At 38.3% G+C, this 27,244-nt stretch overlaps 1 protein-coding gene across 17 annotated transcripts in view; it reads left to right on the forward strand.

Annotated features, from left to right (window-relative positions):
• CPPED1 (calcineurin like phosphoesterase domain containing 1) overlaps positions 1-13,019 on the forward strand; it is a 439,059-nt gene extending 426,040 nt beyond the window's left edge. For all 17 annotated transcript variants that reach the window (XM_059862184.1, XM_059862194.1, XM_059862182.1 and 14 more), the window contains one exon: positions 11,742-13,019. In XM_059862184.1, coding sequence (XP_059718167.1) covers positions 11,742-11,974 — 233 coding nt within the window. In that variant the 3' untranslated portion in view covers positions 11,975-13,019. The remainder of the gene's footprint in view (positions 1-11,741) is intronic.
• The last annotated feature ends 14,225 nt before the right edge of the window (positions 13,020-27,244 follow it).

Genomic DNA, 27,244 nt, shown 5'->3' on the forward strand with positions numbered 1-27,244 from the left:
TATGCTGTGAACATCTCATATCTTTTCATTTTTGTGTTAGTGTTAATATAGTGGGAAGTGTTGCTCTTGGAGAGCTGGGCAGCTGTGACTGCCCGTGTACCATGGACTGCAGCACATCCTAGCTCATGGGTGTATCCCAGGAAACTGGCATTAATGTGGGAACCAAAACAGTTCTTTTCTAGGATTTTCTGTCATCCAGTTGGTTTAGTAACATTTGACAACACTCAGTACTGGGAACATAATTCATCAAGAGGTGAAAGAAACATTATCATTGTAACATTGTTGTTACATTGTGGTGTTTCTTAGGAGGGTGTCCAGAGGCTTAACCAGAAGTTGGGAAGGCTTCAAATGATGGGGGAAAGGTATGGAATGGGAATGAGCAATACAACTCAATGGAGGAAATTCCCAAACTCCTTTCTGTTCCCTCCATCATTTCTCCTTGTGTCCCTCATTCCCATCTCTAATAAGTTCTTTGGTTCCTTAATGAGTGTGTTTAAACACTGATCTTTGGCATGCTCGTTACTATACACTGAGTCAATAGGTAACATTTACAAGCCAATAATCAAACATTTTGCTAATGAAATGAATACAGAGAACAAGCAGCTCAGTAACTCAGACTGCTGAGAAAACTGAGCTGAATCAAAAGTTGGCTCAGAGTTACCTTAGTAACAGGTGCATTCTGTTTCTATTTTATTATTCTGTTTAAGAGCAGCTTTTGTGAGACCACTGAGGTCTCAGTGGGTTGCAGAGAGGCTGTTGGTTGGCATGGTGGCGTAGAGGCACAGAGATGCAAGGACACCACTTGCTTTCTGAACCTCTGCTTTGCTAAAGAACAGTCAAGTTCAGCACATCATTAGACATGAAACTGGTTTTCCCCCAGTTCATTTCATACATTCTTGGAAGATTAAAACACAGGATAGGATATTGCCAATGAAATCCTAACATACTTTGCTTTTTTGAATTTAGAAATTTGGTGTAACAATTTATTCTGGGAAAAAAAAAAGTCAATGTGCCTTTTTAGGAGACCACCAGGCTACCACTATTCTTCTCCCCCAACCTGTCACCAGTCCTTCCTTACTCCCTTCTGCCTCTTGCTGTTTCAGTGCTTGTAACCATGTTTGTTGTGTCATTATGTCAGTAACATGCATGGTTTAGGGTGTTTGGCATTATTAGATGGGCATCATATTTCAGTTGTTTATAACCCAGGATCAAACCTGGAATTACCCCAGCTCTCATGTTTATACTTTTTCTAGAAGTGTCAAACATGGAGGCATAACTCAGGAAAGGAAAGATAATCTGGTCATTCAGGTCTTTATGAGAACAAAGAAATTCATATGGATTGTGTAGGAAATAGATACTTAAATTATGGTCATATTGGTCATATGGTCACAGGTGCTTTAAACTGAGGTATGCAACTTCAGAAATTTTTTTTTTTTAATTCCAAAGCCCAGGTTTTCTGTAGTTATTATCTTCTAATCACTCCCATGTTATGTAATGGTTTTGTTGTTTCATTACAAGCAAAGATAAAAGACTAGCTGTAGAGGCTACATCTGGTATGAAATACCGAATTACATTTCTCACATTAGAAGTGTCTCCTTAACAGTTGGGCTAATTAAAGATAAAATCATGTCCTTATGATAAATATTTATAATTGAAAATCTGGCACTTGTAAATATGTATTACTACTGTGCAAAGTTAAACCATACTTGTAAGCTGCATGTGTAAGAAGTCCTGCTAGACCATGGTTTTTTTAAGTGCATCATAAGAACTGTTGTCCTTGAAAATGTGATTTCGGTCACAGTGAAAACCAGCTCAGTTGAGAGCAGAGTTTTGCATTTAAGTAGAGATACCTTTCTGAAGGTGTATTGGTATAACTTCTGCAAGTCAAGCCAAAGTTGTCAAAGCTCTGTCTCTTCCACATGCAGACGTTAAGTACAGAAAAATCCCGTGTGCTAGAACTGTGAAAGAGCTGACCTGACGTTCTCATCTGTGAGATCTGCTGCAGTCACTCCACTCTGCTGCATGAAATGCACATTCAGCTTTTAAGGATTTTACAGTGCTGATATAAATAGGTTTCCTCATAGCATTGTAGGAAAAATAAAGAAGTAGTAATGGTCTAGCCAAAAAATCTGGTCTGCAAGTCACGTGTCTTTGATAAACATAGGCAGCAAATTAAGTTTTCAAATCAGGCAGTTTATGTAATAAAAGACCTACTTTTTCTTACATATCTCATTCCAGTAAAATTTTATTAGGACGTTAAATATTTTTTTTCTACGACTTGAAAAGTTTGTGTATTTTTGGTGAGCTATATACAATCTTTTAAAGACTTTTTGTCCTTACATCCATCACTGACACACTGACCATTACTTATATTAGGTAATACAATATAGCAATAAATGTTTCTTAATGGCACAAATCAACTAAAGCGTTTAAGCAAATGTCTAAACATGTTTAGCAGCTCTGTTGAATAAAACCTAAATTAATAGATGGTTTTTCACCAACAGGGTTGAAAAGACATCTTGTTTCAGAGTTAGATTAAGAATATGTGGTCTGTGTAGCTGAGAGATGATGCATCTTAAAGGAAATAACTAGACCAGAGATAGAAATATGCAGAAGGAAATTCCCTACAGTCTTCAGCTTCTTTTAATTAAAAAGTTTTAAATTCATCCAAGTGTCTTCAAAGCAATTTTTCAGATGTGGTTAAAAGTATTTAATGTGCACATAGGGGCAAAAATAACAACCTAACTTCATTAAATGGTATATTTTTTCATTATATTTGTGACTGGAGGTGCTGTAACTTCTAACACCTTTACTCATTAAAAGTGTGTGATATGTCTACATTCTCCTCTTAGAAATGTTGTGACAGGAGAGCAGTGTTAAAAGAAGAAGAAGCTCTCAGAACATCCACAGCTGAGATATATTTGAGCACAGAATTAAAGCATGGAGTGTTGAAAGCTGTTGTTTCTAAAATTTACCAGACAACATATGCTATGTTTCATTATTTTCTTTGTTGTGTAATCAGAGTTTGACAGGGGAGTAATATTTTCATCTTCCTGCCATTGAGACCTCGATTTTGGCAAAGCCCATACATTGAGTGAGTAATCTCATTGCTTATGTGTCAGTATTTAAGATAATTTAAATACTCTCAACTTCAGTGATTTACATCAACCTGTTTGAAGATTGCATTTATGCACTTATGGCCCAGGTAGAGTGACCACATTTGATATATTCTATGTAAGAACAGTTTCCCAAGTATGGTAATGTATATCTTACGTGGACATAGACAAACATAGATTTTTTAAATTGTTTTTTCAGAAATTCAGCAGCAAGTACAAAATACATATAGTCTGTAAGGACATTAAGTGATATTTGTTCTCAGAAAAAAAATTTAAATCAGTTTTATCCACTGGACTAAAGCTTCTTCTTGATCCATAGAGCACACGGCAGTCCAGGACTGTTTGGGGTTTGTGTCAGCTCTGTGAGAAAGCATCACTTTCAAATGGAAAAAAGTAGGCATTCACAAGAGGCATTCACAAAAATAAACTTGAAGAACAGAGTGACCTTTAAAGGCTTATTTAGACCAGTGCTCTAATTAGGTGATCTGGAATCACCTTCTGGCTGTGCCTGTTGTTTCTCCTCTGATTATACAGGAAAAACAAGTGACACTAAAATTCTTTGTTATATAGCTCTGTTTAGTATTGTCTTATAGAAAGAAGTTTTGAACATAAATATACTTTTCAATATAATATTTGGTCTCCGACTTATACGGACCAACTGACCACCAGCCACACCAAACTCCTGGTTCTTTAGGCTACAAAGCAAATTTAAGGCCGAGATTTCCTGCACATTTACAGGATAATGTTTGCAAACAAGAGTGCATGGGATATTTTTACTGAGATGCTTATAGAGCTGTGCAATGTAAATTCTAATTACTCAGTTCTCTTTTATTCATACAGCTCTTCTGAGGCGGGGCAACAGAGAGCTTCAAAAGGGCTACACGAAATAATCCTGTATGCTACTGAGGGCTGACCAAAGAGAGCTTATGAAAGAGAGGATGTTGATCCCAATACTTACCAGTGGGACTGTTTCCTTCTTCTGGTGCTCTGTTGGGAAATTATTGGGTTGGTTTTTTTTTGATAACAGAGTTTGAGAGCTGCCTGAGCACTGAGCAGTTAACAGTGCTGTGACTGATGCTTTCACATCTTTCTTTGCTGCTGTAACACCTGCTTGGCAGATGAGGCAATGGTAGCAGTCTGAAATTGCAATGAGATAAAATCAATTCTATTCCACTGAAGAGATTCTGTTTTCAAAAACTTCTAAATATTATTATTCCTTGTGTAGCACTGGAGTCTTGAAAAGATGAGATACACCACGTGCCTGGGGGAGAAAAAAAGGTGCAGCAAAAAATGCCTATGGTTAATGTGGCTTTTGTAGGGAAGCTGAAAGAAATCATTTTGGAGTGCAAAATTGTTGAGAGAACAGGTATTACTCTTGAACCGACCACATTGTTCAGCACTTCAGACAGCAGCTGTACTCTGCAAGTGAAAGGAAGGAAGAAAAGCCAGTTTGTGCCTGAAACTCCAGGGAAAATGTTCAAGATCAATTTATCCATATGACTTAAATGGTTGTATTTTCCAGAAACACTGGCTTTTACAAAATACCTGTATGCTCTTACCTGTGTGGGGGTGTACCCACACATCTCAGAGTAGCATCTTCCTGTGCCTGGATACTTACTTGGTTCTCCTCTCTTTGAAAACTGTGACAGGGTGCAAGAGTGTTGATAGCATTCAGATCCTCCAATACAATTTAATGTCTTTACAGAACTGCCTCTCCACCTTTTTGCTTCCACTTAGGCTCTACTGGTGCTCCTCCCTAGCTCCTGCACTTTTGGGGACAAATGTATCCAGGATCAGCTTTTTCTAGTCTGTTCTCTTTCTTCAGTCCTTGACTGAGAAACAGATTTGTGTGGTGACCCAGGGATTTTTGGATAAACATAACTCTATTTAAAACCTAATTTTATCATTAAACTTGAACAGCTAACTGAAAAGCACAGTAATGGGACCAGAACGAGGGTCTCAATAGCCCAGTCTCCTGCTGCTCCTACTCCCCAAACTCTTGAGAAGGGCACAGGATAGAAAAGTGCATAGTGGTATTTTTTTCCAGGCCTCTTCCCACCTCCAAGATTTTTTCTTTCAAGGATTTACTGTGTCATATTAATGTTACCAACATAATGCAGTTTAGTGATTCCTCTCTAGGTTTGTTCAGTTGATTTGTGAAAACTGCCAGCTTTCACAGTGGTCTGCAGGAGGGAATTTCAAGTTTCACAGCTCTCTGAAGAAATGCTGCCTTTTGTTTGCTTTGAACTTCACCTGCAGTCTGGGTGGAGAGCCATCAACCAGTACATGAAATGAAGTGAAGATTGATTCATGTCTGCAGTTACTGTAAAAAATAGTTCATTAATCAGTACTTAAAAGGTGACAATCTGAACCATGTGATAAATTTCATAGTTCAGTCAGAACCATTTTTTTTCCCCCAAATTCTCTACAGAGAGCATGAGAAGAGAGGCAAGGTCTGTACTGTACCCATTACATATTTATTATGTCATTCATATTGCAACTAATTTAGCCTTCTCCTTCTTTTACAGTCTCATTTGCTTTTGCTGAGAAAAGCATTTATTTAATTGAAGGCTCAGTCTAAATAAAGCATGCTACTGATTGCCTATGCTGATTATTCCAGGCATTCTCCTCCTAATTTGGAAAATCTGCTTGCTTTTCTTGGGTTTATTTTTATGTTGGTAATTTTTTCCCTATATTTTTACTCTGTCCATAGTGCTGGGTTGAGCAGTTTGATTTCCAGCTGAGGTGAGGTCAGTCACATTTTGGACACAGCAAACCTGCCTCAAAAATGAGGTTTGTACATTTGGAACTAGAGTTGGAAAACAGCTTCTTCTGAATTCAGGGGGTTTTGGAATCAAGCCATAGAAGTGAGTGTAATTGCAGAAATTGGAGTCAGACACCCCTGGAATTTAAACTAGCTCAAGTCTGAATTACAACCCAATATTATCTGATTATGTGAGAAAAACTGTTTCCCAAGTACATGTTTCTTTGGGGTTTTCAAGGTAAACCTGGGTGCATTGTTTTCCATCCTGTGTGGCTGCAACTCAGTTTCCCTAGAGACTGGGGCTCAGCCAGCATTTCTTGAATTAAACTAGAAAACAGTAAATTTTTCACAAAGTTAAGAGGTGTTACCTGTTTCACAAAATCTTACTGTTGCATGGTTACAGAATGCACCTGTTTGTTTAATAAAGCAAAGGGATGATTTGTCTGGCATTTCTTCTTTAAAGTGAGACACTAACATGGTTTAACTATTACTGAAATAGAAAGGCTGGTCAAAACACTGATTAGAAAAGATATGGCAGTGTGTTGGGCCTCACAGAGAAGAAAGGCCAGAGTCCCCTTTCTTCCTGCCCAGATGGAGTTGAAAACAGGCCCAGTCTTCCATGTCCTTACATTTTTCTAAGCTACAGAAGACAGCAGTAGAGTCCCAAGTTAAAGGAACTTGGGAGTCTGGGAATTACAGGACTGCAGCTGCACAATAAGCTACAACAGGGATGTTATCACTCAGGGGAATTGTCCATGAGACACAGCTAAATGCCTTTGTTCTCTTACAGTGCAATTGCATCAAAATCATGCTGACCCTTTTCCCTGGTGCCACAGAAGATAAATGATAATTTGTAGCAGTATGCTGCACTTTCAAAATTCTTTAAAATAATCTCAGCTTCTCCTGCTAACAGACAAACTGCCTCCTGCACAATACTGAATTGTAGTTTCTTGTTGTGTAATGAAGTATTTTCTCACCTGGTTCTTGTCGGGAATAAAATCAACAGTGTGATATAAACACTGGGATAACTAAAGTTTTCTTCTCATCTTCTTCAGTATCTCCAGGGCTGAAAAAGGTGCTGACTATTTCAGTAAGGACTTGGTTTCTTTCAGAACATTCCTCTGCTTTAGGTGGCTTGGGAGCTCAGTGCTGTAGGATGGCCACAGTTACAGAGAATAATCTCTAGAAAATCAGATCTGCTGCAGCCTGTGAGGATGTGATGGTTTTACACAGGCAGCTGCTTCTGAGCCTGCATGGGTCCCTTGGAGCCTCCTGATCCTTTTCTGTGCAGCATCCAGAGCAGACCTCAGACACTTGTGTAGACACCTTTCCATGTTAGGCCACTGAGGCAGTGGAACAGTACCTGTTACATCCTCTGTAAGAAAAGCACCTTTTAATACATTGTGCTGGTGTGGGTTTCAGAGCCGAGAGAGAGAACCAGTAGAAAAAGTGAAGATGGGAAATGCTGGTAAAAATTGTCCAACTTCCCAAAGCTGATAAAGTGAGGAAAATGCAAATTAACAAGAGCTTGGTGAAGTTCTACTACTTATTTGTAGAGCTGGCTTTTGAAAGGAGACACAGAAACTGAAAGAGAGGGGAGGAAAGTCTTCAGAGACACTTTTGAATTTTCTTTTGAATAATGTCTGCTGTAGCAACCATGAGTCAAGTGTTCATAATGTGGTTTTGACTTGGAAAAAGGTATCCAAATTAAAATATGAACTTAGTTTGAAGTTTTATTAAAATAGAGTTGTGCTGTAAAGATTCTGCCTATGAAACAGGTAGCATCAAAGGCAGCATGCTAAACTGCACGAGCTGGTAATTCCCCTCCCCAGCACTCCCCTCTTACTTTGCCTCAGCCACTGTGTTGCCTTACAGCCCCAAAGGCCATAATGCAGTCTGTGGATTAGCATAGAACCAAAGTGTTTATATGCTTTTTTCATGGTTGAACTGATAAAAAGTCTAAGGCTTATCAACATATTTAAGTATTACATCTCATCACATGACTCTTTAACAATCCTTGTTTGGGTTTGTTGTTACATCATGAATAATTTTTGCTAAGTAGGTTGCTCTGGGCTCAAAGAACTTGTACCAAAATAGGTACTTCATTCTTTAGTAGGGATGAATTATTCTGAAGGGAAAAATAGTTATCATCAGATCTTTGGAAAAGGTAAATCTTTTTGTATTTTAGATTGAGCTTTTTCAGATCAGAACTAAAAAGGACATTTTGTGCTTGATCAAAAAATGATGGTAAATGGGATGGCAGGAGAACAGCTTTGGTTTACTAAAATCAGAAGCAATTCCTGTATCTAAACCTTTTTTACAAAGACATTGACTTTTTTCACATCTTGACTGATTCTTGAAAGTCATGTTTGGTAGCAGGCATGAAGCTCAGTGGGTTTAGGTGTTTTCTTGACTCAAGGAAAGTTTTAGCACAGACAGAACAAGACCTGGTACCCAGCACTGGGTGAGCCTGCTCTGTATCTCTGGCTTCCAGTCCTGTCCTGATCAAAAAATTGATTTGGCAGTTCAGACATTTTTTCCTTAGCAGATACTCTGTAATATGTGTCATGTTATTAAGTAGTCTGATATCAGATGATGATGATGACCACAGATACAGGATGTGTGGATTGTTTTGCCTTTTTTTTTTAGTGTAACTGTCTGCACAGTTTTTTACTTTATTCTGTTTTAATCCATTTTTTCTTTAATGAATAATCCATTAGGTATGAATAGTGTCTTGCAGTAATGGATCCAGATTTTTTTAGTAAATGGATACTGTGAAACCTCCAGTCACATTTAAATTCAAATAATTTTGTATTTCATAAAAAATGAAATAATGAATGCTTGTTTCTTTGGACATTTATTTACACATGAGTTCTTTAGTATTTCATACAGCTTTTCTATCAATGCTTCTTCCAGCTGCTGTTTAAGAACCCAGCAATAAAACACAAATCACTGCTCCACCTTTTTTTCTTCTGTTGTAGTGGGAAGGGACTGTATGTTTTAGTGTATAGCTGGATGCCTTTTACTGACCTGGGGATACATTAAAGTGGGCTATAAAAACAAGGTCTGCCAGGACACTGTTCTTTCCTCACAGAGTTGGGGGGAAGGGATGGGTTGTCTGTTGCTAGCAACTTGACATTATTACTTCAGAAAAACATCTGAAATTAATAAATTAAATTTGAGTGTAAACATCTCTAAGATTCGTTTTATGTTAAAGATCAAAAGCAAGCGCAAAGTAAATTGCCTGCTTGTCATCTTGGTGTTATTGCAGTGACTGGTTCAGCTTTCCTCCTTGTGCTAGGAAGGAGCTAGCTAGCTGCTTCACACAGTGGGTGCACTACAGCTGAGTGAACAGGAAAATGCTCCTGCAGAAAAACCCCATCAGTGAGCCTCCATCAATACCCAGCAGTGACCTGTTTGTGTCCTTGTTCAAGGTGTAACATCCTGTCACCCAGCAATAAGAGGAGTTAATAGTAGCACTAGCACTAAAGGGTATCTGAAAACTGAAGTCTGGGCAAATTTTTTTACTGATGGGTGTCTCTGTCTAGGATGGGTTTCTCAAAATCATTCCTTGAATTATGAGACAAGGGGAATGTTTTTTTCTTTAGCATAACTACAGTTCCTTTGTAACTTTTGTTTCCTCTGTCCTTCTAATTACACTTAGTCAGGGTTTGGTTTACATATATGATGACACAAAGTTTTGGCTTCTTTTCCTCTTTTAAATCAAAATGTCAAATTCTCTGGATGGTGGGAAGATGCTGCTTTAGGACACAGAGAACTTAATTCCCTTCCAAAGTACCTATTTCTGTTACTAAAAGTGTGTCATATGGCTTTGCACCTCACTATGGGCTTATGATTCTTACTTGCTCTTAGACTAAAGTACTTCTGCTCACCCAGAGAAAAAGTGGAAAATACTGAAGAGGCCTTGTTACCTTGTTACAGCAGCAGCATCACTGACTTTTCTATTCCACCACTGCCTTTTGACTGGGTTTCTTCCAAGATGTAAAAACACTTCACCAGTTTTCCTGGCTTTCTGCAGCTGGGTCACAGCAAGCTCCCAAAGTTGTCCTGCAGTGTTTCTCACAAGTGTGCCTCATGCAGCAGCCAGAGGAGTGGTTCCACTGCAGGATAATCAGCTCTCTGAGACACTGAAACAGGGGAACAGACAAGTTGGAGCTGACAAGGCTCTGGTACCATTGCTCAGTGACAAGGTGGCTTCATTCTCTGTTTTCCACATTGACTCATTTGCTGTTTGAGAAGGGCTTGGATTTGAAATATGAAAGCCCATGTAGCTCTTACCAGACACACAGCAGAATAATTTATATTTTGCTTTCCAAGCTGCTGAATTTTTAAATATACTTTGAGCCAAGTTTATATATTTTATATCAGTCTTCAGATCACTCACTCCTACAAAAGCAAAGGATTGATGTTAGCCAGCTGTGTAAAGATGGGTTCACCTACTTCCTTTTTCACTTTATCTCTATGAAAGAGGTCTAAATCTACTGCAGGAGAAAATGTGGACGGTTTTTTCTGGCTAGAGAAATAAGGATTTCCATGTGAAGTTGTAGCATGCTCCCCACCTTTAAATTGCCTCTGCTATTTTCCAGGATTTCTGCTGTCTGAAGGCAAAATCAGTTGTTGCTAGCTTTTTATTTTTTAAATGTCATTTAAGGTTTTAATGTCTCACAAATTTCCCTCTGTCGCCTGCCACAAAATTTCCAGTATTTTTAGTCATCTGATCCAGTAGTTTTTCTGTTTCACAACAGTATAAAGTAGCATTAGATGCAGCCTCAGGAAGCTGTAAGAGTCTGGACCAAGGGTCTAAAGGATCTTAGACCAAGCATGCCAAAACATAATCCCAAATCCTGTTTGTAAAATTAGCTATTTATGCTAACTCCACATTTCCATTCAAAATAAAACAAGTACAGTTTCTACCCATTTGTTTGTTTATGTGTGCTAGACAGCAGAAACAAAAAGTAGAAATTACTGGTTTGGAGGTGAGGATGACATGGTTCATTTAATTTCAAATTGTTTCAAAATTTCTGTAAAAACTCCCTATTTTTTACTCCAATGAAGTCCAAAATATAAGTAATCTGGGGGGTTTAAAAAAAAAAAGGAAATAGAACAGCCTTAAGTCATCAAAAATAGAGAGGGAATCAGAGTCACCTGCCTTGTTTGTCCCCATACATGATAAATGTTAATTCATGTCATTCCAGGCCTGACTCTTGCAGGTGTCAACCTTTCCTTTCCTGGCTGCTCTTCTTTCTCCCCCCCTTCTTAAAACTCCTGCTTTATTAGATTTCTTTGATGTACCTGGCTCTGGTTCCATCTATGATATCCTCAATGTCAGTGAAATGACTACAACTTACCTTCCTATGAATGCTTTTTGCTTGTCTTGCCCCTTTTGTTTTTTTAAGGTCACTGGCCTTGGGTGCAGAGGTTTAAGCTCTCCTTGGGCATTTTCTTCATGTTAATTGACAAATACAGCTCTGCTCTCTTCACCTTTCAGCCTGTGTTTCAGTCATTCTCTAGGCAGGTATCTCATTTTAATCAGCTGCTTCTGGATTGTCCCTCCTTTCTAAGCAAAGGAGTGGGGAGACAACCAACACACCTTGCAGTGGGCATAAAGAACTCAGAGTCCAACATCCTAAACACAGCTGGTGGAGCACAATAAAGTTTGATTATTTATTACTGTTAGAATTATTTACTACTGTTTACTAATTATTTGTTTAAAATGCAAGTTTTGGGTAAATGTTTTTGGGTAACTGCTTAATGAGCCATTAAAGAAGGAAGGTAAATTTGAGACCTGTAAGTTGCTAACTAAATATATACTCTATTTTTTTTCTTTTTTTCTTTAACAGGCATTAGAGCTGTATTTTCTGGGCATTACCACAGGAATGCTGGAGGGTCCTACAAAGGCCTGGAAATGGTGGTGTCATCAGCTATAGGATGTCAGCTGGGACAGGACACACACGGCCTTCGAGTGGTGGTTGTGACAGAGGACAAGGTGGTGCACAGATACTACAGCTTAACTGAACTGGGCAGCCAAGGCATAGAGAAGGAGCTGCTGGATATGCTTGCTAAGCAAAAGTAGGCTGTGTCAAAAGATATTTTTCTGTGTTAGATAAATGTAAACAGTTCCCTAAAGTTTCCCCAAGCAGAACTACAGATTTCTGACTGCAGTGTCCCAGAACAGGTCTCAGTTTGTTGTCGTCCTAAATAACAAGGAAGCTGTTGACCTGTTTTTCTTTTTGAAAATGAGACCTATGAGGAATATGGGAGAAGAGCAGAGCAAATATGGTAATGTGTGATTGAAAAGTACAGTTCTTAAAATTTTCACTTTGCCCCTAGGTAATACTTCCTTATTACCGAGAAACTGGTGTCTGTAACCCTTGAACTTGAGAGGGTATTTCAAAACCAATAAATGTAATAATTTCTGTTACCTTCTGGACAGTATAAATGGGGCACATTTTACAGAAACAAATCTCAAAAAATGTGAAATTAGCAGACTACTGAATTTTAGCAACTTTTGAATCATATCCTGTTACCTTTGTGTCATACTTTCTCCCATTTCCCACACTTTATTTTCTTAGCTCTTCAGAGCCAGGAGCAATAGGAGAGCAGACACATTCTGGTTTGCAGTCACAGCTTGGGTTTCTGTTAAATCTGTTATAAAGTTTTATATAATGTTATATAGTTTTATAGTTTCCATTATATAGTTTTATATAATGAAAAGTCTGTAAATGAGGCTGATATAAATGTCACTGACAGAAACTAAGGGTAAAACAACTACTTCCATTTTGAAATTTCACTGCCCTTCAATTAGCATATAGCCTGGCTCTAGCTATGGAAGTTGCAATAATTGCATGGGGAGAATATTCTGTACAGAATACTGTAATCAGAAGTCACTTTGTTGATTCCTAGACAAACAGAGAACTTTGATTTCCAAATGCAATGTAGAGTGCCTTACTGTGAGGCACTACAGAATACTACAGAATATTGAAAACCCTCAAAAGTATGTTTTCTTCACTGCAATAAGTCTTTTAAAACAAATTTACAAAATTGTTTACATGCTGCAATCCACTCTTTTTTTAGCAAGTGTATCTAATTTGTTGCAAATAAAGTCCTCATGTAATTAAGTCATAGCTGTTGGGGTTTTTAAGTATTTAGTTGAACACATTTCAATCCATGCCATGGGTTATCTGGAACTGGTGCAGCTTTGGCACCTGAAGAGGGATGAACACAGTGAGCATCATTAATGCCTTCTGTCATGTTTTATGTATGTACTCACATACAACAGTGTTCCCTAGAGGGTATTACAGGTATTTAAACATGGAGAAAGGTAGGAAATGCTGTGCTGAGGAGTCAGTTTAATTACATTTTAGTTACAACAGTTTATCAAGGAGTCTCCTTCAAGCCTGATTTATTGAACTGCTGAGACTGTAAAATCGCCTTTGCCTTGCAGCAAGTGGCTGTACCTGCAGCTGGACAGAGCCACCTGGGTACTGCAGCCCCATGGCAGCAGCTTTGGCAGAGGTAATGTTGGATTCAGAGAGAAAGGAGGTGATTTTGCTTTTATTCTCCAGCTACTTTTCCTTAGCTGAATGTTTTCACAGTCTCATTTTTAGTAGAATGTAGAAAATGAGAGAACATTTTGTAGCCATCTAATACAATCATGGGAAGGATATTTAACCATAGTTTGTGGCCTGGACATTCCTGTATGTAGTAAAAAGTGATAAAAATAAGCTAAGAATGTGGGGTTTTACCAGCATAAATGACAAATTGTGTTTCCTCACTTTTCTTAGTGTAATTAGCTGGTTAAGAATTAATACTGATGCTTTAACTAATTTGAAATGGCAGAGGTCCTTGCTGTCACTATGCCTCATCTTGTTTATGTCAAGAAAAATAAAATATGTTAAATTATGAAACAATTCACCCATGGAGGCCCTAATTGTAATTTAAAACAACATCTTTTGATGTTGAGGACATTATTTTGGTACCTCCAGCAGGGCTGGTAATTGTAACTCTCTGTCAGTGTCAGCATAGGACTGCCTTTAAAGCAAGATGTCACTAACAGTTCAGAGTGCTGAGGAAACAAGAGAGCAAGGGAGTCCTCCTGTTGCTGTGGGCTCAAGAGGCTGGACAGAGATTAAAAAACATCAAGTGACCACAGTTCATTTTGGTTTCTCTTAGGCTGCTAAAAGGATGACATAGACTTCGATGTCTCTTATTAAATGAGAAAAATTCACATTAGAACAGCAGAGGAAGCTGTGAAGGTAACCAAATACTACTGTAATTAAGTACAGTCTGAGGGGGAGACCTATGAACATGAGACAAATGACTGAAAACAAAGTTTTTGAGAGAAATACTGATTTTCCAGCTTCAGTGTAAGCAACAAATTTAAGAACACACTACTTCTGAACCTTTCCAAAAAGTCATTAAGACATGAGTACACTCTGTTTGCCTACTGCTTGCCTTTAGTGCATTTGGGCCCAGCATCTCATCTTGCAGGTTTTAATAGAGGTAATATTTTTATAGAGCTACAGTATTCAGCTCCTGGAAATTAGAGACAGAAATGAAACACCTGATGTCTCGTTAAAAATCACATTTTACACTGGCAGAAGTCTCCCCTGGCACCCCTGTTTGCAGACAGCCTATGCCATGGTCACTGTTTGATGATTCCTTCCTTACCTCAGCTCAGCTGCTTGGTTCCCAGTGTCTGCTTGTCCCAGACATTATCCTCAGATAGCTGGTTTTGATTCTGCTGTGAGACAAATAACTGAAGACACATCTAATGGCAGCAAATCAAGCAGCAGCAGTAAAACCTAAACATTTCACAGGGCCCAGGTCCCCATGTGTGTCATGGCACAAGTGGGTGTGTCACTGCAGGCTCACTCATCCTGTCACTGCTTAATGCTGGGCAAAAGCTGCTTCTCTTCATGCCCTCCCCGAGCCTTTCTGTGCAGACTCCAGCTGAACACAGCAATATCCTTTAGAGCAAGGGCAACCTTCACACACCCAGCAGTTCCCAGAGTGCCTGCCTAGCAAGCCCTGACAGGATTCCCAGTCACCAGTGAGAAAAGCTGATTGGCATCAGAAAATTGTAAAGAGGGAATTTCCACTCCATTAATATTCTGCATTTACCAGGAATGTCTCTGCTGACATGAGACACCACATTTCTGGCACATATGGAAGTGCAAAGCCAGGTGGTTTAGGGTGCAGGCACTGTGATTGTGTACACTTCATTGGAAAATAATCCCTAAATAAAGTGCAAAAACAAAACGTATAATAGAGAAGAAGCATTAGACCAAGCTATTAAACTAGCTTCCAGTGTAAATGAAATACAACTGTGCAGCAGCAGATACAGAAGGGACATCCCCAGAAACACCCCCACCACTCACAGAACTAAGGCAACACAGACAATTCAGAAGCTTTTCAAGCAATACAGAAAACACACCCAGCCCTTCTCTTCAGGAAAAAAAATTAAAAATAAAAAACTCCAAAAAGCAAAACCACAACCCACAGCTTAGGGACCCATTAATTTTTTTTAATTGACATTTTCATTTGTTTCTCTAGAAGTAATTTTCTCCATTAGCACTTTGTCAAATGCAGATAGTTTAGTACATTTCTACTAATAAATACCTTTTTTTTTTCCTGTAGGAGACCCATTAAAGCGTCATCCTATTTAAATTTATAATGTTGTTATGTCACTTTCAGGCAGCCAGAAATTGAAACATCCATCTTCTAAATATATCCTTATGTTTCTGAAACATTGCTTAGAAAGGTCTAGCCTTGTTAAAAACCACAATTTGGCCTTTTAAATTAACTGGTAATGGCATTATCTGCATTGAAATCTTTCTCACCTTCCATGTAAAGAAGACACAGCAATACAGAAAGGCAGCTCATACTGCTCTAACAAACCAAGATCCACAGCCCTGCACAAGACAAGCTGCCTGTCCAGGGGTTTCCTGAGTCGTGTCACCAGCACTGCAGGTAGGACACCTCCCAGGCTCTTTAATTGTTGGAGCAGCTGGAGAGCAGTGATGTGGCACATGAGCTTTATAGAACAGTACTGTCACCTCCACCCCACCCTCAGTCCTTCTTGGGGATATTTAGAAAGTTCTTTGGCATAATTAGACGTATGATGACTGTAAAATGGTGTAATATTAATAATTCATACTATTTAATTTTACCAGAGTCCCATACAGAGAGTGAAGTGTTTATCACTCCAGCAATAACTGGGATTGCTATAGTCCTTCAGTGCATTTCAGCATGTTTTGTTGAGACTGCAGATTTCTACATTGTTCTTTAAGGTGTTCTACAATACAACACCATCAAAAACAAGACAAAAGAAGAGGATCTATCATTAATGAAAAACTGGGTTTTATCAGTACACCACCTCAATGCAGTAAGGATTACAGTTTCAATCACTTTTCCAAGAAAGCAAGGTAAAAGAGAGAAATACCAGAGCATTCTCTCTGTGACCCAATTTGGGAGCTGAGACAGACCAATTATTGTTCACAGAACAGCATTCCTTTTTATTGTGCAGCAACTTAACCAAGACAATAAATTAATGCATATTTCAAAATAATTCTATTTAAAAACATAGATGCTGCCAATCTTCCCAATCAAAGGACTTTTCATATTCCCTTTATTCTGTACACAGCCATGACAGGATAACTGTAAAGAAATATTTTGTAAAGTCTATTTCTGAGCCTTGTTTTCCATAGAATTTTGTTTGCTGTGGGTACAAGAGGAGGTAGTATTTTGTATGTGGGTCATTCAAAATTCATTCTACATTTTGCAGCCTGCACTTTTTATACAAATTAGTTTGTAGTAAAATCAGAGTTGAAGAAAAACTAACAGTTGGACAAAAATAGAGAAACATGAATACATAGCAAGGGGTGAGCCTAAACAATCCAAAGAGCAACAGAACTATGTTAAAATTCACTTTGCAATATGCTTTTTATGGAAAGAACTTGTACAAATGTATTTGTTTCACTGTTTTTCTTATCTGTACACTAGGCCATGTAGAATTTTCTGGTTTTCTTCTAGAAAAGCAGCTCACAGATTATTTCTAAGCCCTCTATTATCAATGCAGATATCTAACAACTCTCCTTATCCTAAGAAACAATGCAATCCTCATTTATTTCTCATTAAAGATGCATTGTAACACTAATCAGCTAAAGGTATTTTACTTGAAGCTTCTGAAGTTTATTTTTAAGTCTTCAACATGTTAATTGCTTTGCTTTGCCCTTGGGTTACCAGAAATTAAATACAAACACAAAACTTCCTGTGGAAGTAAAGTAAAACCCGTGAAATTTCTGTGCTCTTGCACAACACTACTGCAGTGAAAATTAAAGCATGGACATTTATTGCTTACTGTTTCTACTTGATTCTCCTTTCCTCACTCTCCCCCTCTTTCTTTAAAGCAGCAAAGTAAATAATTGTTCATCTTGTTGACTTCAATGATTAGTTGCAACTGCTGAACTTCTGGACATTTCCTACTTCTGAGTGTGCTTCTGCTTCCACCTGTGCTCCTCTACTGCACACCCTGGGGAGAAAATCCAGTTGCACAGATCATAGGGACCAGAGAGCTGCCTGGCCTGGTTAGGGCAGTCTGGCTAATCAAGGTCTCTGAGCCTTGAACAGGAATCTGCAATAATGTATAATTGTCATCCAGCTCAGTGCAGGGAAGGGCATTAAGTTACTCAAGGTTCTTTTTATTTCCTTACACATATTCTTCAGTAAAAGTCTTGGTGGTGTTTTGTGATTTGCAAATGTAGAAAGGGGATTTGTTACAGAATTCAATTATGCAACCTCTCCACTGTATCTGAAGGCAGACTGTCCCTGAATGAACCTGCTGCTGTTCCCAAGTTTCAGGTAAGGAACGCTGGCACTGTGGACTCTAGGATCTGTCACCCAGCAGCTTTGTTTCAGTGCTTCCCACAATGGTAGGAGGCAAAAGCCACTTAACTTTGGGACAGTGAGAAATCTCTCAGTTACAGGAGGACCTGCTGATTAGCATTCCCAGTTTTAATTAAATCTGGTGTAGCTACTGCCCTTGGGGACTGAAACATAGTGAAGATATTGTTTTGAAATTAGGACATAGCCTGGCAGAGGCTGAGCAGCAGAACTGTAGTTGGCTGTAAACCAGGCAACATAGTTAAGACCCACTTAGAGATCTGACAGAGGCTCAGACTCCAGCTCTACAACCAAATCTCCCTTAACCATGGCCACAGGAGTTGACTTCCTGCTTTTTAAGTAAAGTTCAAGGCAGTATTGGAATTAGTTGGGTCCTTTAGCATGAGAAACTGCTCAACCCAAGCACTTCTTTGCAGTAAAATTGTCTGTTAACACTGGAAAGATTTCTCCTGGGGAGATAATCCTTTCATTACTACTGCTGACTTCTCTCATTCTCCTCTGGCTGTTGTCACTCTCTGTCTCAAAGATGAGCAAAGCCAGAGCTTCAGGCACACATTCAGGGCAAGCCTTCATCTCCCAGGTACACTGTAAATTCTTACTGATCTTCCCACTCAGCTCACTTGTGGCTTTTACCATTTCAACTACCACTACACAAAGGATATTTAATTATTCCTCCCATGAACTCTGAATGAATGGCATTTTAAGTAAGGTCTGTTAATGAGACAGAGATCAAACTGGTGCTTAATAGCAACACTCAGAATTTTTCAGCATAACATTAAAAAATTATCCAGTTCATAGTTCACTCTCAGTAGTAGCATTAGTACTTCCAACACAGCAGAGACTAACTGAATATTATGCCTATTACAAAATAATAAACATGAAGGGATTTATTTGGCAAATCTGATCAATTTTTATTTTTAATGAATTTTAAATTTAATATATTTTAGGATAAATAAATCACTTCTTACCCTGAAAAATATAGAACATAATTAGGACTGTATCCTGATAGTTCTAAAAGCATCATTAAGCATAAAAATCCTTAACGTAATAATTAATAATAAGGTTTATTTCTTACCCTCTGAACTTACAGTTTGCTTAACATTTGCAATTTTCTTTTGAAGCTCTTTATATACATTAAACAAGTAGAACATGAATTGCTGCAATATACTATATTGTATAAGGATATAATATCTTATGTACATGTTTCTGGGGTGTCTCAGTACAGTCTTACAGCTTCATTCTCAGATATTAATCTCTTTTTCTTCTTTATATCAATGCTAGAAATACTCCATTACAAGAAGTCCTGTATTAGTGCAGCAAGGAATCTATTTGTAGAAGTAACTCTAAACATCTAAGCAAAGTATTTCCAAATGTTATTATTTTTTAAAAAATTTAGAAGTTGAGGATTTTTTATTATTATGCTGATTGCATGGATGAATGCAATTACATCTTTATTATTCTGCACTGACCCATCTGGGGCTGTAGACATGAGCTGTCTTCTCTGCAGGACGACACTGAAGTAGCCTCATACAAGGCCATAGGAAAGAGTTCACCTAAAGAATGTAATGACTCATTTTCCTAAAAACATCAGTATTTTCCAGGTTAGGGGTGAAAAATGGCTTCATTGTGAAATCTCTGAGTTAACAAGAACAGGCAAGCTAAAACAAAAAAACTTAGGAACTGCATTCTTCAACACAATAAAACCCTTGCAAATATAGAGCACATCCATCAGTACCATTTAATTCTCAGCTGGGTTCTCACAGTACCTTTTCTTCAACATTTATGCTCATCTTTGACTCATTACTTTAATACTACCAGAAAACTAAATTATGTCCAGTGGTTTCATGCAGAAATGGCCTCCAGCTGTGCACAGGGTTTTTTATGGGGTGAAACACTGAAACATAACAAAGGGAACAGGGTAAGCTGAGTTTCCAGGAGGCTCTTGTGAATTCAAACACTAATTATGACAACTTAAATTCAATACAATTATTTTAAATTAACACCTAGGCCCAGAAATAGACAGGAAAATTGTCCAGCTGACTTTCCACATACAGAGGCTTAATAAAGAAGCAAGAAGAAGAAAGGATAGACAGGTAGATTTTTTTTTTCCTCAAACAGAACTTTCCTTGACTGAACTCTGCCTGCAAACGGGTACCATGACAGCAACTAATGTACTACTGAATATGTGCACTGCACCTTTTTATCACCTCAGCCCTAAGCAGGTAATATTTCAGTGTTGAGTACTGAACAAGACATGTGCATTTTAATGGATTAAAAGTCTTGATAAAAATAACTATTTAGCAAAGAAAGCTTTTTAGTAAAAAAGCCTTATGTGTTTGAATAGTCTTACAGCCTTTGCAAAGTAGAACCAAGTTTCACTCAAATTAAGACTTAAAAAGCCTTCAGGAACATTATTCAAAAACATTTTGATATGCTGGAGTTGTTAGCCCCTTTCTAAGTGATGTCAAATGAGAAGAAATTAAAATTTCATAATCCTCCAAAATATCCTAATTTCATTACTTGACCTGGTATCAAACTATTTGGAAGAGCTGTATTCAGAAATGTCAGCCTGTCATTATCTCTGCTCCTGGACATTAAGTTTCACCAGGTGCATTGTAAAAGTAGCAAAGGTACTGGTAAATTTATTATCTAATATTTAGCCCCAAACAAAACATGTGGAAGTAATTGTATTTCCTTACCCTGCTTCTAAATTAGAACATTACTACTTTGAACTGAGGCATATCAAATGCTAGGAACATACTTATGTATATAGGTCTAATTTGTGAATTAAATTGTTGAACCTTCTCTAAAAGCCCTTATGCTTACTCTAAAGGAATTAGAGCAAGAAGGAACTAGTCAGCATTTCAAATCCTCTGAAGTGCCGGTGTGTTTTTCATTAAAGGCCACTGAGAACAGAATCTACAAAAGGTTTGATATAAAGGTGTAAATTTGAAGTTTACATTTGGTTGCAAAGTGTCTTTGAATGCTAAACAAGGTTGGAAATTTCTGATTAGCTGACAATGATCTTATGAGATGTTATGTTCAGAAAGTGCATAATTAGAACTCCCCCTCATCTTTACACATAACTTCACTGTGTGTTAACAAAGAGAAACTCCCAGTGAGGGATGCTTCCAACTGCTGTTGCACTCATCACATGCCTTTGACTTCACTCTCAGCAGCAGGTTTTCCACTTTCTGCTGGAATGATTCTGTTTAAAGGGAAATGGGGAGAAAGCAAGCAAAATACTGCTTTGAGATATGAAAAACAGTACAGATCCCCTACTGCCTTCTGCTGCAAACAGAGAGATGATCTGCTGGGATGACATGCTGAACTCCTGAAAGAAAAAGGAGTCAATGCCCTTGAGAGAGCTCCTGAGCTGAAGGCAGTTGATAGAGCAGATTGATCAGTGGCTGGATTGGTGAGAGGCTGAGCAGTGCTCCCGGTGGCACTGCCAGCAGCACAGAGCACTCTCTGTCCAAAGAGCAGTGGAGATTTCTTTTGAAAATGTGTGCACACGAAGGGAGAAAGCATGAAAAAATGGCCTTTATATCTGTGTTCAACACATGCACTTTTTTAACCATAGCAGAGTGTGCTTTAACACACAGCCAGCCTCTTCAACATTGCCATGCAGCCCAACACACTCCAGGGAGAACTTGTTCAGCTACCATGATCTTTGCAGACAGGCCCAGCTGAAAGCCTTCACACCATTATTGATTAAACTTGCCATTGAGCTACAAATTGCAAAAATCTTTATGAAGCTCTTTCCAATATTTGTCTCAAGAAATGTTGATCTGATAGTTCACCTCTTGCTGACAGCAGTTTTCAGTCAACATTTCCTTTCCTTTCCATTCCAGGTGGTATAATACAACTGAAGAAATCTGGGGGATTGAGTTGAAAAAAAAAATAAGCATTTGTTCAAAAGACTGAAACCCACAGACAAAATGAGGCACAGATTTTAAAAGCAGCATGAAGCATTTCTATGTTACAGAGTACATCTCAGTCATACAAGAAGAATTGCATAGGCTTTTCCACCATTGTGGTGAAAAATAGTTTTTCTTAAATAGAATGGAAGAAATTGTAGCCTGACATTTATTTCTGTGCCAATGACAAATGTACTCTCAGTCTCCCCAAATTCCATCTATCTGAGGGCTGAAGAGAGAAAAGAGGGCAGCACTTCTGGAGGACAGTGTGTATGTGTGGTTTCAGAAAGGACAGCAAAACCATTTGGCTGGTCCAGAACATTTACAGTAAATGTTTTTCAAGTTCCATGTCTGTTATAGTATTTCTCAAACACACAAACAGAGTACCCTCACTTTTAGTCCTCTACATCAGTTACCTAGTAGCAGATTTGGGGATGACCAGTGGCAGAAGAGGGTTACCTGCCTTAGGGAGAAGGAGATTTGTCAGGTATTTTTAATTTTTTTAAAAAATTTCATTGACAAATGCTTGATTTTCTTAATGCTGCCCCAGTCAATAACAGACCAGGTTTTCAGAATCAATAAGCACCAGCCATCCCTTCTAGTCTCTGTGATTCCATTCCATTTAAGTTCTTCAGTCAAAGCAGGGAAAAGTCCTGGCAAACAATGAGGATGTGATGGACCATGGAGGACTGAGGTACTGAACTGCACACAGCTGCCAGCCTCAGCCAGGCTTGGAAAGCTCCAGCAGCCTCAGTGCTCCACTGAAAGGAGCAGGAGAGCTGCACAGGCTCAGAATGCTGTCTTTGAGATGGTCAGAAACTGCAGTAACCACCTTGTGCTGTGGAGCAAAGGAACAGAATCGAAGTGAGTAAGTGCAAGTTATTTTGTCTGCTGATTACAGTTACTTAAGTTCTACAATGTAGTGTCTGCAGTTGTTTGAGATTGGGTTATTTGCACTTTGCAACGAGAGAAGAAAACAGATCTGCATATGAAAGGTGACACTTCTGAAAGCAAATGCTGGCTTAGAGATTTAAATATTTCAAAAATATTTATACATTTCTGCTTTCAAATCCCCATGTTTAGACACTGAGGTTTTCATCTGAATAGAGACTGACCTGTAGTATCACTGAGTTCACTGAGAATTGAAGGCCAAGAACTCAGGGAAAAGTAATTTTGACAACCATCCATTAGGATAAGCCTAACCATTGCCCTCCAAATAGCTTTCTCCTTTGTATATACAAGAGCTGTCAGCAGATAGGGCTATCAGAACTGAATACTGAAAAAAGAAGAAGCCTAAGGGGTGCAATAAGAGACATTAATCTGGAACTCCACTTCTAATCCAACTAAAAGAGTGCTTATGATCATAACTAAATTACAGAATTACTGGGAATTTTTACTACTTTGGACTCTGGAAAAATGAGGCTAGCATAATATTTCAGGGCCCTGTTTTGATATTATCTCACTGATTTGAACTATTCTTAATTTCAGCTAATGACAATTTCCCTTGGCTTTTTGAACATTAAAATTAAACTGGGTTACTCTCTTTGTCATAAAGATTATATGGAATGTAGATTAAGGCAGCCAAATTAACTTGCTTCAGACACACTGATAAATTTGTTAGATTCTTCCTGCACATGCCAAATCATCATCTGGACTAATTATGCTTCTACAATGTGCCTCATTGACTGTGATACCTTTTTCATGATGATCAAGGAACACTTTTCTCTTTTTTAAATAAAAATTAAATAAAATAAAAATACATGTTATTTTTATAGTCAGATCAAGTTTTCAGCCTAACAGTGATTGCAAATGCAGCAAGCAAGAGCATAATACTATATATCAAAATTTCTGTGCAACACATTAAATCCTGGTCTCCTGTGGAGACATAATCACATTAGAGCTCTAAGCACATGTAATACTTCTATTTCTTGACATGCTGGGAAAAAGAAGAAAGTTTAGATCATTGAAATGATTTCATATTCATATACTACCTCTAGAATTATGTCACATGGGAGCAGGTTATGGCAGCTCTCCTTCACATTGCTGTTGGGTAGCAAATTCATATGCATGCAAGCCTCAAATAAGTAGAGCCACTTCATTTCACTGAATTTCAATAGAAACAAACAAAAGAAAACCTAAGACTTTGGGGCTACAAGATGCAAACTCCAGCCCAGGATAAGTGATCCCAAAACTTTGATTCCAGCCTCACATACTCTGTGACAAGTCCTTCTGTAAACAAGGACTGTAATGGATATCAACTCCCAAGGGAAGGGTTTAGCAAAGCCCATCAGCAAATTGAGCAGAAGTGTCCAGGACTGTCTTTCATGGTCAAGGAGTAATAAAGCAGATGAGTGTCAATAATGTGCTTTGTTAAACAGCTGATGGCCTGGGAATACCCTGAGAAGGCTAAATGAACCAAGGAATGGAATTCAGCATAACTTACCAGAGGTGTGGGGAGCTGTATCAAGGAGCGTGGCCTACATGTCCTCTCCGGGCCTCCATGAACTGTTCTGCCACAGTAAAGAGTTCTCACACATTGGTGTGCAAGTGCAGAACTGTTCTGGAGGCAACAAAACATTCCTGCAATATCCTTACTTGTTTGTGCATATTGTTATCTGCAAAGATTAAAAAAAAATTATTTTCACTTTGTTTCATACATGCAGGTACACTTCTTGTACATGCAGACACTCTTGTTAATATCAGAGAAAATTTTATTTTGAAAGGGAACTCTGGATGTCATCTACCCAGACCCGGTTCAGAGCATGCACTTAAACTGAAATAAACACATAACCTCTTCTTTCATGACAATCAGCCTAAAATATTTATGAAAAATAAGATCTTACTTTGGCACCCTCTAATCGCAGTTCCACTTACTGTTCCATTTTTATTAAAGAAAATACAATGATATTAGAAGTTCAGTGACCTGGCTTCACACTCTGGGTAGCCATGCTATTTTGCAGACAATTTTCTGCTGGTCTTTAAGTTGGCAAATTGGAACATAATGTCACACAAACAACAGATGTCCCAACATCTACACTGCCTGAAATTTTACTCCAAAAATTCCATTCCACTTGAAACAGAGATTGAAGTCCTTTGTAGCAAATGAGGACAAGGTTATTTTGTAAGACTCTAGTTGTTAGAAAGTTATTTTTATTCATATCATTAAAACCTGTCTTTCTTACTTGTTCAAAGAGAATGCCAATCTGATCTACTGATCACAGCTTTTGAATATCCACGTTTTTAAACTTTTAGAATGCGCGAATCCACATATCAAAAAAGAGATGTGCTTTTGTATTTCATCTTCTAGAAGATTTATATTGTAGACATACAAAATTTTTCTGCCAATTCTTTTTGTCAGGACAAGGGGAAAAGTAATTTATATCTATTAAGTTCCTACAGCTAGAACCACGCTCCACTGAGAGTACACCTTAAGCAAACCTTAAGAAATTCTGACTTGCTTTCTTCTCTAATAAATTTTGCAGAAACAAAAAATATACATGCAATAAGATAAATGAAAAGCTCTGGGGTTTTTTCTTATTTATTTGCTTGTTTGCTTCATGTAATCTACAAAGTCACATATAGGGTAGGTACCACTAAAGCTCCCTATCATCAAACTGAATTTTAGTCCACACCACATGGACAAGACAACAGTCTGAAAACAGGGAGATGTCACATTAGTGCTGACCTTTGAAAATCAGTTCACTGCAAATGGGTGACTGAAGCACCCTTATCCTTTGGCAGGCCTCTCCCAGTATTGGCAATTCTTGAAATCCGTAGCAAATCTCTCAGTTCTTGCTCCATTTGCCTTATATAAATTTCAGTTCACATCAGAAAAATCTCAGTTATGATATATTAATTACTCTTTCCTCATTGCTCTGTCCTGGATTTCACTAGATTTCTTTTTAAGTCAGTGCCCTTGCCACAGGCAGTGCGCATCCAGCACCATTACAGAATTATTACAAGCCAAGGACTTCTGTCCAAAGGCTCTTATCACCTTAAGACCACAAGCTGCAGGGAGCAACTGTCAAGATTATGTTTAATAATTTACAGTACACCAGATTCTGATGACCATATGATATTGCTGTTAAATCTGATTTCACCTGCACTAGTATGCTTATCAATGTGTTTTATCTGTCTCCATGCTTTCTGGAGATAGAAAGTACTTTTTTAAGATTCTGTTGGGTTAATGCTGGCTTTATTTTTGTCTCCTCAATAATTCTCTTTTGACAGTAGAAATAACAAACAATATCTGGAATACATGTGTATTACAAGTTTGCAAGGCTATCTTAGGAAGTAGATTGGAAGAAGGATGATCTATATGAATTTTATGAACCTATTGAATGTTTCCGTATTTCATCCATGTATGACTTCAGACTCTTTCTCAAATACAAAGAACACTGTGTAGAAATGGAGGCAAAAACATAATTTTTGTTATGGCAGGAGCTATCAAATCTGGAGGGAATCTTTTGAGGCTTCCCTGGAAGAAGCTATTTGAAAAAGCAGCATTTGGGAAGGCATCAAATCAGCAATTGTCAAAGTAATAAGATTCCACATAACACACCAGCCAAAAAACATCCCTTGCCAGTTATAACATTAGTTTGTTCACAGTCCTGCTCTTCATTGGCATAATATAATAAATATGCAAATTTAGTCGTTAATGACATCAATTATTTCCCACTTTTGCTTTAAAACCCACTGGAAAAGAGTTACTGCTATATATATATCTGCTGTTTAGCAGGCACATAAGACCCACCAGAAGAAGACAAATATTCTGATTTTCCTGATTTCTTCATCTGGTTATGAATTTTTTTCCTTATTTATAAATGAGTACCAGGCCAGTGTCATGGGACTCTTAACATAAGCACAGCAACAGCAGCAAAAATCAGGATCTACTTCTCTTCTGTAAGACTCCCTGAGGAACTATATCTGATGACTCAGACTCTTTACCACTTGTTTATGGTGTTTGTATGCACAGAGCTGTGGGAAATGATAAAAGCTGGTACCTGCGGGTAAAGGAATAAGAAAATAGAAAGATGACTGATCAAAGCATATGTTTCTGCCTGCCTGATTATAAAAGGAAAAGAAATGAAAAAAACACAAAGTTCTAGGTCACTTATAGCAATACTTATCAAAAGTGACTGGCTGGATGTTCATCAAATGGCAAAGCAGTCTGCACAAAGACTGGGCACGAGACTGTCCCCTTTCACACGTGCTCCTAGGTCAGCTCCTGTTCACCCCATCTGCAGCAGCCAAGATGAGTCATCAACATAACGGATGCAGGGGGTCCCTTAATACCCCAAAGGAGAAAAAGGTCAACAGGAAGCCTGCAGGTAACACACAGATCCCAAAGGAATGCTTCTCTCCCTACCCTCACATTGAGGCAGAGCTTGTGTAGCTGCTAGAGGCAAACCCTGCTACATATCAATGATGCTTTCCAGAAAAATTCAACAGTTAGAATTCAATAAAGAGTGGAGCCATTTCCCCCATAAGAATTCACTCAGCAGCAGGGGACTGCATGC

This window comes from Haemorhous mexicanus, chromosome 17 (assembly GCF_027477595.1).
Source record: "Haemorhous mexicanus isolate bHaeMex1 chromosome 17, bHaeMex1.pri, whole genome shotgun sequence".
NCBI classification, from domain to species: domain Eukaryota; kingdom Metazoa; phylum Chordata; class Aves; order Passeriformes; family Fringillidae; genus Haemorhous; species Haemorhous mexicanus.